Source organism: Crassostrea angulata, chromosome 8 (genome assembly GCF_025612915.1).
Source record: "Crassostrea angulata isolate pt1a10 chromosome 8, ASM2561291v2, whole genome shotgun sequence".
NCBI classification, from domain to species: Eukaryota; Metazoa; Mollusca; class Bivalvia; order Ostreida; family Ostreidae; genus Magallana; species Magallana angulata.
The window spans coordinates 31012809-31025419 of NC_069118.1; the positions used below are offsets into that span (position 1 = coordinate 31012809).

Here is a 12611-nt window from a genome sequence, read left to right on the forward strand (position 1 = left end):
CTTTTTGCTTAGTTTTGATCTTAACAATCATTTGACAGCTTTACAATAAGTTAAAAAAATGCTCAACCCAAACCACCGTCGTACATTTTAACATTTTATACATTAATTATGCTGTTTGTTAACCAAAATCTAAATCATTTCCTCTTTAAAACACATTTATTGTATCAGATTTGTTCAGTCATCAATCAAGATTCATTTCGTAATTAATTTGATTATTGTTATATCAGGTACATTATTACATTTGTTTATTTTTAGACTTGGGGACAGACACAAGTCATATCCCAGGTAATGTAATGATAATGCTTGTATTCTTCCCATTCTTACAATATTAATTCACGACAAAATTTCGAGAAATTCTGAAAAAATTCGGACATTTCTTCTCATAAAATTTCTGTATGGATAAAGACTTTTTCTCTCTTTCTCACAGTATTTAAAAAAAATTCCAGAAATGTATATTCAAAATTTGCAAGAAGAATTCTGATTTATTTCATACGATAATTGTATACTTTGAATTATTTTTATTTCATTTTTTGTCAATAAAATGGCATTGAATAAGTAACCACTATTGGCAGCTGTAATAAATATTTATTATTTATGGAGTTAAATCAGAAAAAAGGAAGTTTAATAATTATTTTAAGACATAAAAAGGTATCTTTAGAAAGTATGCCCCGTGTTATAAAATGATACCCAAGTTGGATTAAAATTGCAAATATTTTGCAGCTTTTCAGTGGTGTCGCTATGTTCTCAATTTTCATTCCAGGATTCAAAACAAGACTCGGAAAAAAGCCTGGTGGCCCGAAGGATAAGCCAAATTTCTGGAGGAAAATTTTGAAATAAACCATGTCTTTCATAATCATATAACATATCTTGATTCATTCTTTGAAACGGTATATTAAGTTTCTTATCCTTCTGTTTCGTCCATTTTTTACTCTAGTTTAGGTTTTTTTATACTTAGTCTATAGAAAATAAAAGAAGGTTCTGGAATCCTTATTTGTGTGAATTATTATTGTTGCAAGATTTTAGAGGGCAAATGATTAAATACAAATAAATATGCAGAGTTTATTTTGCGTGATATTCAAAACATGTTAAGAAGACTGTAAGATGAAGAAGCACGTGATATGCTACATATAGTTAAAAAGGGGTCGATGTTCGTGGGTTTTTTAAGGCCTTATTGATCTCTTTTTAAAAAAGAGCTCTATATAAAAATAAAGTAAAATACCCAAATTTGAAATGTAAGATTTATGGCTTTCTCTCATCTAAGTGATAGTTCATAGGTAAACAAATCCTAACTGAAAGTTTTTTGTAGAACTGATGGTTAAAATGTTGACCATCAGTTCTCCCTAAATTTTATCCTCTTAAGAATATTTTGTAAAGTATTAATGAAAAATATTTTTAAATATTGAACCGGTTTATTGAGAAAGAAAATGGAAAGCAGCCTATGTTTTAAAAATTATCCATTTCCTCATATGTTTAAGTAAACCATCAACAAGTAAGTCGCAATTTTTTTTTCTTCCTTTTTCATGCATAATGTGATATATTTTGATATTGAGCTAATAATGACCCAAGGTTTTATGTTGAATTTATATCTTTTTCCAAGTAAATGAGTTTGGTTGTAATAACGTATGTTGTTTAAATGCGTGTGTGATTGTGATGTTCTCAGTGCTACAGTAGTCAACAGACCATGACGATGTATAAGTGTGTCATTTTGATTGGAATATAAAATTATCTCCTATATATTTTGTTACTTATACTAGTAATTATATATTTTATATATAATGTTATTACCGTTGGTTTTGCTTTTGGCTTTCTGTATAGACCTCATTGATATAATTTATTTTATTGTGTTTGATTGGTGTAATGAAGAAATTATGATCTCGTTATGATAATAATTATCCATGACTAAAAAGTGATTAAACAAACACAGGCAAAAAAAAATATTTTATTTTTTTAATAAAATTACCTAGTAAAATTACAAACACTACTAGAATACTGCTTACTCATATTAAACTGATGTCATATATATTTTTTGTTAATGAACTCTTGGCGTTATTATTTTTTCATTTCATTTTTTACTTCGAATCATTTCATCCTGTTTGCACAAAGTAATTGAATCTGACCTTCGATTTCAACTTACATCAAGTGAAATTTTCTACAAGGAAATATGTAAATTTAAGTAACTAAGTGTTGATGTTTATGTACATTCCTTTTTATATAAAAATTATGCACATATGTGTGATAACGTTAGATTCAGTTGAATTTAGTAATATTTGTATATATCAATTATTTGTTATTATTTATATATACATTTATTTTGTACACAACAGTAATACATTTGGAAAAAATAAAATGAGGTTACTGATTTGAATTCATTTTGAAGATTTAGTACGACATTTGTAAAACGAGATTGTATTTATTAAAAAGACACGTTTTGATAGCCTTATTATGAACATATTTCTTTTTAAGAATTTGGTTAAAAATAAATGCGTTGTAAGCTCTCCAGTTTTGAATTTCGATTAATAAGAAGAAATCATGAACTCTCTTTATACCAACATTAATATTCACGAATCTCTTTTTCAAATATGGCAATTTTAAATGCCTCCTCCAGAGACATACAGTTCATCTGATGATGATGCAAAAGGCTGAACACAAATCGAAATTTACAAGTTTGATGATTTAATGATACATTTATGATCCAAATCACGTGGTCGTTTGAGGTGGAGCCATAGTTGTGGAATTTGAAGCGCAGTCGGCATGTTGCTCAAAGCCGTAGACGGGGATACCACTGCAGGCTGTTTTGATGTCTTGACCCAAATGATCAATGCTATGATGGCCAACTTCGGTCTTTGAAGGGCTGCAGTTCAGAGCTGCAATCATTTTTGCCTAAAATAGGGAACAAAGCCGTTTTATATCTGTTTTGTTTCGTATTTGTTTCTTAAAGCTGAACACCGCTTGTAAATAGGCAACGTCACACAGGTACCTGGGCTGCGTTTTTCAAAAGAACTTACGACTTACGACCAAATTAATGAATGCTAATTAGTCACCAACAAATCAATGATTTATTCTAATGGCTCAAAAATATAATAATGGGAATTGAAGTATTTGTGAACAAATGGTTTACACTGTATGTCAATTTTGTTCATTAAAGATCATTTTACAAGGTTGTAAATATTTACGACCTTGTCGTAAGTTCTTTTGTAATATCCAGCCCTGGTATATAAATCCTTCGATTTCGTTACACCCGATTGCACACCTGCAACTCGTTGCCGATGTGTACTATTCCTTTTGTTGTTTTTTTTATTTTTCGCATTTGATTCATTTTTATGTGCATGTTCTGTTTGTTAATAATGCATTGACAAGTTTATTTTAGTACTCTTTTGGCTAGAGAAATGTGCGTAAAACTTGATAATTTCATCTCGACCGAGTAACACAGCGAGGCATGATGTTACAATACATCTACACAGGTGATACCTCTACAGCGAACTACTATAAACCGTTAAGAGGTCTGTGGCTTATATAGAGGTTGAAGGGAAAGCCGTGTTAAAAGAGAAATATGGCGGACAGTGCCTATTTAAGAGCGGTGTTTAGCAATAAGCACAATGCCCTTGAAATAGGAAACTGTAATTACTTTTATTATATAATAATAGTAATTTTTTAAAAAGTGATTTTTGTTTAGGGCAGATTTTAATGAGGTTTATATTTCGAGCGAAAATAATACTGTGCGAAAATAAGCGCTAAATAAGTAAACAGAGTTACTGTATCAAACCTCAAGAGCGGGACGAAGTGCGTCATCTTTGGAATCGGCAGACTCCTGGTGGTTCATATGGTACTCATAGCAACCCTCTCCTGGCCTCACAATCACCGCCCTGTGCTAAAAATAGTAACATTCCATTCAAAAACAGGTGTATGCATAAAAAATGTCTGATACAGTGTATAAATGTGTATCATGCAATTGTTAATGAATATGTTTGAACAATGCCGACAAATGATAATTAATCGACGAATTTATTGATAAAATGTTATCATTTTTATGAAACAATTTTCTTATTGGCTACATATTTGGACTAATACTACAGGGGTCCCCTTCCTGATAACTGTTAAATCTACATGAATTCATAAAAGCATTTGGTCACCAAATTAGTTTCCATTGCTCCTCAACTGCCACTCGGATATACTAGTATTTAATTCCGTTCAAGAAAGTTATGGTCGTTTACTTTTCGACTGAGGCATTCAGGTTGCACGTATATTGGAATGCATCAATTACACGTTAAAATAATTATATGGTGTTAAAGAGAATGAAGGAAACTGTAATCAGTAACATCAATAAAAAAGATTTTCCTTGACGTCTGAATTATCTTGCATCAAACGTGTGTATTTCATTCAGAGTAAAATCTACGTAATATCATTGAAGACCCCGGCTGCACTTCAAATTCCAACACAGTAGGAAGGTGATAATTAATCCAAGGAAGTAAAAACGTATTATCTTTTATTCAGTTTTTCAAAATATAATCGGGGGTTTCAAGTTCATGCTGTCACTGCACGATCTGCTACGGTGTGTGGTTTGCGCATGTGTGAGACAGGAAAACGTTCTACAAATATGAACGAGGATTTTTGAAATATCTTTTGTTTTCGTCTTCCATTGAGTACTTCTTACAAGTGCAATGGTTTCAATATTATTTTTATTCAAAACTTGATTTTACAAATTTGTTCGTCCAATGTATTGTGTTTCGATGAATGAAATACCTGTGTATATTGCAAGTAATCAGACAGAAAATAATTTTACTTTCCGTGCTTGGTGAATATTTCACAGTTTTACTTTGAAAATATGATTGTTTAAGGAATTTATAAAATCTTTCTATTTATTCATTATATTTTTTGAAGCTGAGAAATATATAACGAGAATGAAATTATGCGTCGTATTAGACACAATGTGTTATGCAGTATACACTCCTCTGCACACTGAAGATGTGGGGTTTTTTTAAAGAGAACATTTTTCAAACATATCTCATTATAGTATTTGCACCATGTGCTATGAAGAGCACATAGTAAATTTATTACTTCAAATTGAGGGTGTAGCAAATGAACTATAAATATGTATATATAACATTCTTGTTCATAAAGTATCATAGTTATGTAACACATTCCAACCATTCCATTAAAAATTAGTCCTTTAGTTTATGACAAGTTAGCATAATGTAATGTATTGCTAGATTATTCATAAAGATAAAAAAGAATACTTAAAGTTTTACAATACTTACATGTTTATGGTCATATAGAACTTGCTCTGCAATCACGTAAGATACCTAAAATTGAAAATGATATAATTACCGATTATACAGAGCAACACATGTAAAACACTTAATTTTTTTACTTTTAAAACGCTGAAATATTTTTGTATAAGTTTTAATAAAAGTTTCAAAAATTTTCATATGTGGGGTTTATTTTTATTTGTAAGGTAACGAGGGGTAATAAAGTAAATGATTATGAAATATAATATTTATCTTTTTTTTCGAGACGTGTTGCAACAACGTAGACGTTGTTATTAAAAGAAATACTGAGTGGAAATAATTGTTATAACTAATAGGTGAAAATAAAACAAAATATTTGACTTGCATTTGCTATTCATTTCAAATTGGAATAAAACTGTGAACATTTTAGCCATTAATAACCATTTAAAATGATTCATAAATATCGCGACACAATTTCAGTTATTGCTTTAATTGAATGATTGTTCTATACTTGTCTATTTTTGTTGTTCTTGGAATACATGTACGTTCAGCTGCAAACACATCCTTCCATTCAAAAAGACTAACTCGACCAAATTGTTAAGCGGAAATCATGGGATATATTCTTATGTTAATAACCGTAATGAAATTATTTTGTTTTGTTTTTTTAGATTTGTTTCAAAAACTGTAAACAACTATTGTTTCATCTTTTTGATACATTTTGTGTAAGACAACTACCATAGACATAATTGTTATACTTGTATTTACAAAATTCTTTTTAAACGTCTACACCGCCGACTTAGAAATGTAATACAACATTTCGTCAGCAATTGCTTTAAATCAAGAAGAGTTTTTAGTACACCCAGTTCAATTTTTTTTTTTTTGTGAATACATATATTTTCTTTTAAGTTTTTGTACTACTCTAAATAATTACAAGTTGACATAATTATTCACAGTTAAAGACTGATTAAGCATATATCGTATTCATATTGTTTCATGGGTATAAGAGGGTAAAATTTGCTGATAAGAATCCTACCACAGCGAGAAGTAAACACAGGGTCCTCATTGTTCACTAGTTATGTAAAATCCGTACAGAATTATGTCGACAGCCCCATATATTATATTTTCTTGGGGCCCCAATAGAGGGGAGTTGTAATGCATTTAAGAATGATTATCCCATCTTCTTTTATGTTCCAAAGTTTATCGTCTATAAACTAAGAGTATGTTATCCATTATAATGCTTTACTGAAATTTCTTTAATTTCTAAAAAAAAAAACCAAAAAAAACAAACAACATAATTATATTTTTTAATCTTATATGCGACTACAGTGCAAAATTGACGGTTTTAAAATGAACTTTATTACAGTCTTTACTTTTAAAATACATTTAATTCTAGAACTGTCAATTTGCACTGTGATAATAAATTGTCACATTGTAAATTCAATGAAACTCGCACTTTCCAGTGTGACACTTAACAGGAACTGAGAGAAAAGTCGACCAAGGTACTCTTACACATGAACGCGTGTACATTATGATATTCCAATATAATATTAGGTAACTTAGATTTCATGACTACATTCAAACTATTCATTAACGTTTGATAATTTTAAATTAATTTTAGTTGTTCATGACAGGCAAATTCTATGTAAGAATTCAATATCAAATGAGACTTTCTTTATAAGATATGCATCATTTGACGTCACAGTTTCGACCAGTACTCTTGAACCAAGATGCCGTTGTATGACAACGAATAGAATAAAACTTGTGAATATTACCGTGGAATAAACAATTTTTTTTTTATGTTTTTATGTGATTATGATTAAAACATGATTTTCGATTTTCTTTTTTTTAATCAAAGATGCACTTTTGGGAAATTTATAAATGGAAAACCAAATGGTGATTTAAAGCTAAATTGAAAGAAAAATCCCTGATGGTCATATATATATATATATATATATATATATATATATATATATATATATATATATATATATATATATATATATATATATTAAACAAACAAATAGTTATTCTAAGCTTAATTAAATTAAGTTAAGGTCATGGAGTCTGACCTATTAAAGTAGTTAGTCACTTTAGACACTGGCGGTCCCATTTGGCTGTGTAGTCGTAAAAAAGGAAAAACGTTAAATATTTATAATTCAACTAACTACTGGCGGTTCCATTTGGTGGTGTAATTGTGAAAAAGTAAAAAAGTTAAATATTTATAATTCAACTTACAAATGGTTATTTAGAATTTAGTTGAAATAGGTAAAGGTCACGGGCTCTGACCCATATAAAGAGTCTGTGTTAGTCACTCACGGCATTTGCGGTTCCATCTGACGGTGTTATCTTAACGTAGGTCACCTATTTGTCCTGAAATTCATGTAAGCTTTACGATAAACCTTGAACTGTTTATCTTAAACTGTATGTTTACAGCGTTTTGTTGCGATCCTAAGCCTGCATACACTCTAATGATATCAAATATTTGTTACTTAATATGTCTGACAAGACATGTCAAGTGAAATGAATTTTTGAAATTTGGGGGATTAAAAAGTTATCTGTTTAATATCTTTTCAATTAGCAAAGAGAAATCTTTCTTCTTTAGGAAGACCATGAAAGGAATGTTTAACTCTTATAAAAACACGATCTAGGGTTAGAGTTAAAGTTAGGGTTAGGGTAAAATATAACTGCAATTCCAAACACTAAATATTGGGGCCCATTTAAGACTTTAAAAATGATAAAATTTAATTTGAAGCGGGAAAAATTGAAAAATCTAAAAATAAACGAGGAGTATGCCAAGGGAGGTTTTCACATGGTCAATTATAAAGATTTTTTATCTACTCTGAGGGAAACTTGGATTCGACGAATTCTACATTCCATTTCAAAAAGGATAAAGTTACTAAGCTCAGAACTAAATATTGATAGACAATCTTTGGATATTTGGAATGGATCTAATTAAGAATATAAGAATTAAAAACAAGCAATAGTTCCTGGATGGCTGAGTTTAAAAGTTAGTCAAAGGTAAAGAGAAAATTACTTTGAATTTAATTGTGAACACACATGTATATGGTAACTATATTCCTCAAATTAATAATGGATGAAGATCAGTATTTTCACAAAGTTTTAATAATTTAGGTATACTATTGGTCAATGATGTTATTGAATCAAAGTGCATCTCTTTTAATATGTAAAATACATTTAAGATAAAAAATATACAAGAGAAAGAAAAGCAATTAAAAACTTACATCCTTTAACAAAATATAAAATTTGAATATTCATAATTTGTCTAGTATAGCAATTTATCTATACCAATTCTCAAAAACATGAACGATTACATTTAGCAGAAAAGTATGAAAAAATGATCCCTGCAACATAAAAAAAAATATCTACGGTTAACAAAATTGCAGATATTGGGAATATATGTATTACGTTTATATGCTAGAAATCTTATTCATTAGTTTGATGCTCTCTCTCTCTCACTCTCTCTCTCTCTCTCACGTATAATAAAAAAAACACCTTTCACATAGAGATTATTGATTAAACATTTTCTGTTATATTTAGGTACATACAATTTACATGTGATGAACTTATAAAAAACAAGAGTTATTCTAGTCAGTTAAAGAAACTCTGTTTGTATATTAGAAATTTTTAAAAAGTACTAAGTATAGCTACATAAGGTTTTCGATCCTGGAAACGTTCCAAAACTCTCTGGAAACTGGGTTCATCTGTTTGATACCAAATTAATGATGTTGCTATATGATACTTGTTATTTGTCTATAGGTGTTAACATGAGTGGAATGCCATCAAAATTCAAAAGTGACCCTTTTATATTTTTTGAAAAGTATTTAAGACTCAACTCAACATGCAAGGAAAGAGTTGTCGACAAACTACTCCCTGTAATGAAGAACTATGGAGTCCCTGTATGTCATTTTGACTATTCGTTTTTTTCTTAAGGCTAAAATCTGTTAGCCTAGTTTCATTCTGGACGAATTGAAAAGAAATCATGCATATATAACTGGTAAATCTGTATACTTTGAAACTTATTATTGTCAAACACTATTTCATGCTGATTTAAAAAAAAGGTTTTATAAAAATAAAGAACATCATAAAACTATCTTTTATTTACAACAAATGCAACCGTTTTTGGGGGGATGTTTTATTGACAAGTTTACAAATAATTTCATGGAGTTACTGACGTCATTGGCATTGCAACTGAAGTTGGACAACCTGTCTGGTCAAACCCGTACACTGGGACATTGGCGCATGCGTTCTTGATCTCTTGGGATAAATGGTCGATGCTGTGATGACCAACCTCATGAATGTCAGTACTGCAGTCCAAGGCCTCGATCATTTTTGCCTAATATATCATAAACGGTATTTTATCAGAGGTTGCGTATCACTTAATAAATGAATGTTGCTTATGAAAGCAAAAAACTTGCAACAAAAAGATCATCATTTATTGTGGACAAGCAATGGACGCCACTAGATATTTGTTTTGAATGACATATTTGTGTTTTCCATTATACCACATTTAGCACCTGCATTTACTTAACAAATTTCAAATGCAATCAAATGAAAATTAGCTTCATGTTATTATATGCAAGCATTAGAATCCATTATTTTCCACATTGAGACAGGTGAATAGTTAATCATTCATAAAATATGCATAGAAGAGAACCCAATGAAAATGATATAATCCATTTTTATATATGTGTCAGTATTTAATATACTTGGATATGAATATAAAGTGATTACAGTACCTCTAATGCGGGTCTTTGTGCGTCATCAAATGATTCCAAAGATTCTTGATGGTTCATGTGGTATTCATAACAACCATTTCCTGGTCTGAGGATGATGGCTTTGTGCTGTTGAAATAAAGAAATTGTTGTTGTTTTTTTTTTTAAATTAGGTCTTGATATGTTAAAGTATATATAGTTACGAAAACCCTTAACAAAAAAGTTTTTTTTTATATTGCAAAATCTTTTCAGTAGTTAAAAAAAGATTTTGTCCTAAGCTATGTTTTTTCTTTTAGATATGAATGTTGCCTCTTTAGAGTAAAAACTGGATTGTAAAACAAAAACTGTGAAATTTAATATTGTAGCATATACTTATTAAAAGTGTCGATGGTACTCACATGCTTACGATCATACAAAACTTGTTCACACTCCACATACTGGACCTTAATGAAAAGAAATATGACATTTTTATTATGTTGATGAAATATCAAGTTCGATGGAACACAAAACTACAGTAAAGGCGTATCTTTCAACCTTTATATTCAAATAATATTAACCAAATACTAGTAGCTTGTCTATATCCTAACCTTAAACGATTTCGATTTTCATATTTACCTTTGTAATTTAAATTTCTATTATATTCTCATTTTCATTATTATCAATATAACTTTCATAAACTTTAAAAGATTTTAACATTTTCTAGGTTCTCTCTCATAATCTATTTAAAAAACAAACAAAAACTCTTACTGCAAGGAACAAGACCAATGCTATCACGGACTTCATTTTGGTAAAATCTGATATGGCACCGTCAGTCGATCACCTTATAATAATCAAGGTTATGAAAGAGGTTCCGAGGGGCTTAACGGAGATGTTAACACTCAGATATAACATTCTTATTAACAACGAACGTCTTGTTGTTCCATAATAACAAAAATTTAGCAAGAGGGTGCCCTCCTGATTATGTTAAGACGTTTTTGAAAACAGTCAGGAAAAAATGTTGATCTAGCTATTCAACTAGGTGTTACACAATTTCAACATGCTCTGAATATTTCATTATGTTATATACATTGTAAGTGACATTTTCACCGTTTGTTTACGTTTTTTTTTCAATATAAACATTGTCTGTAAAAAAGACAAAATTTGGATAAAAACTCATTCTGCCAAAAGAAGTTGCAGTATGAATTTTTTTTGCACACGTTTAATCTGTTCTTGTATTTCTGCATACATTTATGGTGTTTATTACTTTAGTAACTGTTGTATTCTATTAAAAATCAAAACCATAGTACTCATTAAAAAATATAATTCTTGTAAAACATAAATCAGAAGCTTTGCATGTTTTGTTAACGTGGTTGCGAATACGCAAAACAGTTCGTGACCTTAGAACATGGAACTGTTGGCACATATATACTCTTATCAATTTGGTCAAACGCTATTTTTACCGAATCCTTGCACATTTCATGATCGACAGTTACATAATAACTTGAATATCCTTTTTCAAATACCTGTTGTCTACTTGTTTATCTACTTCATTTTTCTGTTTTTCAGATAAAGGGCGATGAACGAAGATTTCTACAAGAATTGGGTCAACGTTAAGGATTATTTAAGGTATAGATATTTATTTAACACCTGATAATCCCTTTTTAATTCCATTTTATACATTAGTATTTGAGAGTTTTCTCATACTAGGGATATAAGATACGTTTTTCATTAATACGCTTAATATTTGTTGTTGACCATCTACTAAAAGCTAGATTTAGTGTCAATCAGTACATGTAAAGTCTAAAAAATAAAATTATGATTTTTTTATGGAAACAGCTTTTATGATGAAAACGAATGATATTACGTTGATTATAATCATCAAAATGACTTTTAAAAACAATGGAAGGTAATTTGAAAATCTTAACTGTTTTCTATTTTGAAAAAAATGGGGAAAATGAGGAAGATACTCGACAATGCAATTTCTGGCTTCTTAAATAAATATACATATACACTGTATATTGTATAAACATACAATATTACTCAATATCTTCGATTAAGATTTTTATTAGTTCATACATACATAGGACGTGTATTCCATTTATTGTTTTAATTGCACAACATTGGATACAAAAAAGTCTTATTTTTTTACATATTGACCATTTCTAATGAGCTATTTATAATGAATTGAAAATATGCTGCTTATGTAAAGTGATGTTGCTATAAAAACGAAAATTGCATTAAACGGAGCTGAAAATATGTTTCATCACGAAATATTTAAATTTTCGAGTGCCATTCGAGATTTATTGGATTTGATCCCATCCCTACTAATACTATCTGCCCACAATTTTCAGTAAATGATCCTTCATCCCTTGAATGAATTTTTTGTATATCATATTTCAGTATTGTTTTTTTATCACTATAATTATCAATATTATAATCATCTACAGATCGGGAGCATTTTTTAGGCGCAAGGACGTGATATATTTACAATAGGTATATGTTGTTGAACAAAATGTTGTTTAACGACGCTGATTATTCAAAACAGTGATCATATAAAAGCACGATGAAATCTGAGATTATATTCTTTTACTGTAACGTCAAAATGTATATGTTGATGCACATGTGTCACATTCTGGTGAGATAAGAAATTGTTCAAGTTATATTAATCTATTAC

The 12611-nt window shown here is 29.6% G+C and overlaps 3 protein-coding genes across 17 annotated transcripts in view; 1 reads left to right on the forward strand and 2 right to left on the reverse strand.

Moving 5' to 3' along the window:
• LOC128159560 (tyrosine-protein phosphatase non-receptor type 12-like) overlaps positions 1–2370 on the forward strand; it is a 32622-nt gene extending 30252 nt beyond the window's left edge. For all 15 annotated transcript variants that reach the window (XM_052822680.1, XM_052822678.1, XM_052822677.1 and 12 more), the window contains 2 exons: positions 256–285; positions 761–2370. In XM_052822680.1, the coding sequence (XP_052678640.1) occupies positions 256–285; positions 761–837 (107 nt within the window). In that variant the 3' untranslated portion in view covers positions 838–2370. The remainder of the gene's footprint in view (positions 1–255; positions 286–760) is intronic.
• Positions 2371–2652: 282 nt separating this feature from the next.
• On the reverse strand, positions 2653–6351 carry LOC128159572 (uncharacterized). The gene is made up of 4 exons (XM_052822701.1): positions 6259–6351; positions 5256–5300; positions 3764–3868; positions 2653–2880 (listed from the first exon to the last, which is right to left on the reverse strand). The coding sequence occupies exons 1-4, from the start codon at positions 6286–6288 to the stop codon at positions 2698–2700; spliced, it is 363 nt and encodes a 120-aa protein (XP_052678661.1). The 5' UTR covers positions 6289–6351; the 3' UTR covers positions 2653–2697.
• Positions 6352–9362: 3011 nt separating this feature from the next.
• LOC128161196 (uncharacterized) lies at positions 9363–10819 on the reverse strand. Its single transcript, XM_052824422.1, has 4 exons — positions 10706–10819; positions 10357–10401; positions 9983–10087; positions 9363–9579 (listed from the first exon to the last, which is right to left on the reverse strand). Exons 1-4 carry the CDS (start codon positions 10739–10741, stop codon positions 9403–9405), a joined length of 363 nt encoding a protein of 120 aa, XP_052680382.1. The 5' UTR covers positions 10742–10819; the 3' UTR covers positions 9363–9402.
• Between the last annotated feature and the right edge of the window lie 1792 nt (positions 10820–12611).

Excerpts from the sequence above, each read along its gene's own strand:
- LOC128159572 (XM_052822701.1), bottom strand. The coding sequence starts at position 6,288 with ATGAGGACCCTGTGTTTACTTCTCGCTGTG. Across the intron at positions 5,301-6,258 it reads TGTGTTTACTTCTCGCTGTG|GTATCTTACGTGATTGCAGA; the intron begins GTAGGATTCTTA and ends TTTCAATTTTAG. Across the intron at positions 3,869-5,255 it reads TTCTATATGACCATAAACAT|CACAGGGCGGTGATTGTGAG; the intron begins GTAAGTATTGTA and ends TACTATTTTTAG.
- LOC128161196 (XM_052824422.1), bottom strand. The coding sequence starts at position 10,741 with ATGAAGTCCGTGATAGCATTGGTCTTGTTCCTTGCA. Across the intron at positions 10,402-10,705 it reads CATTGGTCTTGTTCCTTGCA|GTCCAGTATGTGGAGTGTGA; the intron begins GTAAGAGTTTTT and ends CTTTTCATTAAG. Across the intron at positions 9,580-9,982 it reads CACAAAGACCCGCATTAGAG|GCAAAAATGATCGAGGCCTT; the intron begins GTACTGTAATCA and ends ATGATATATTAG.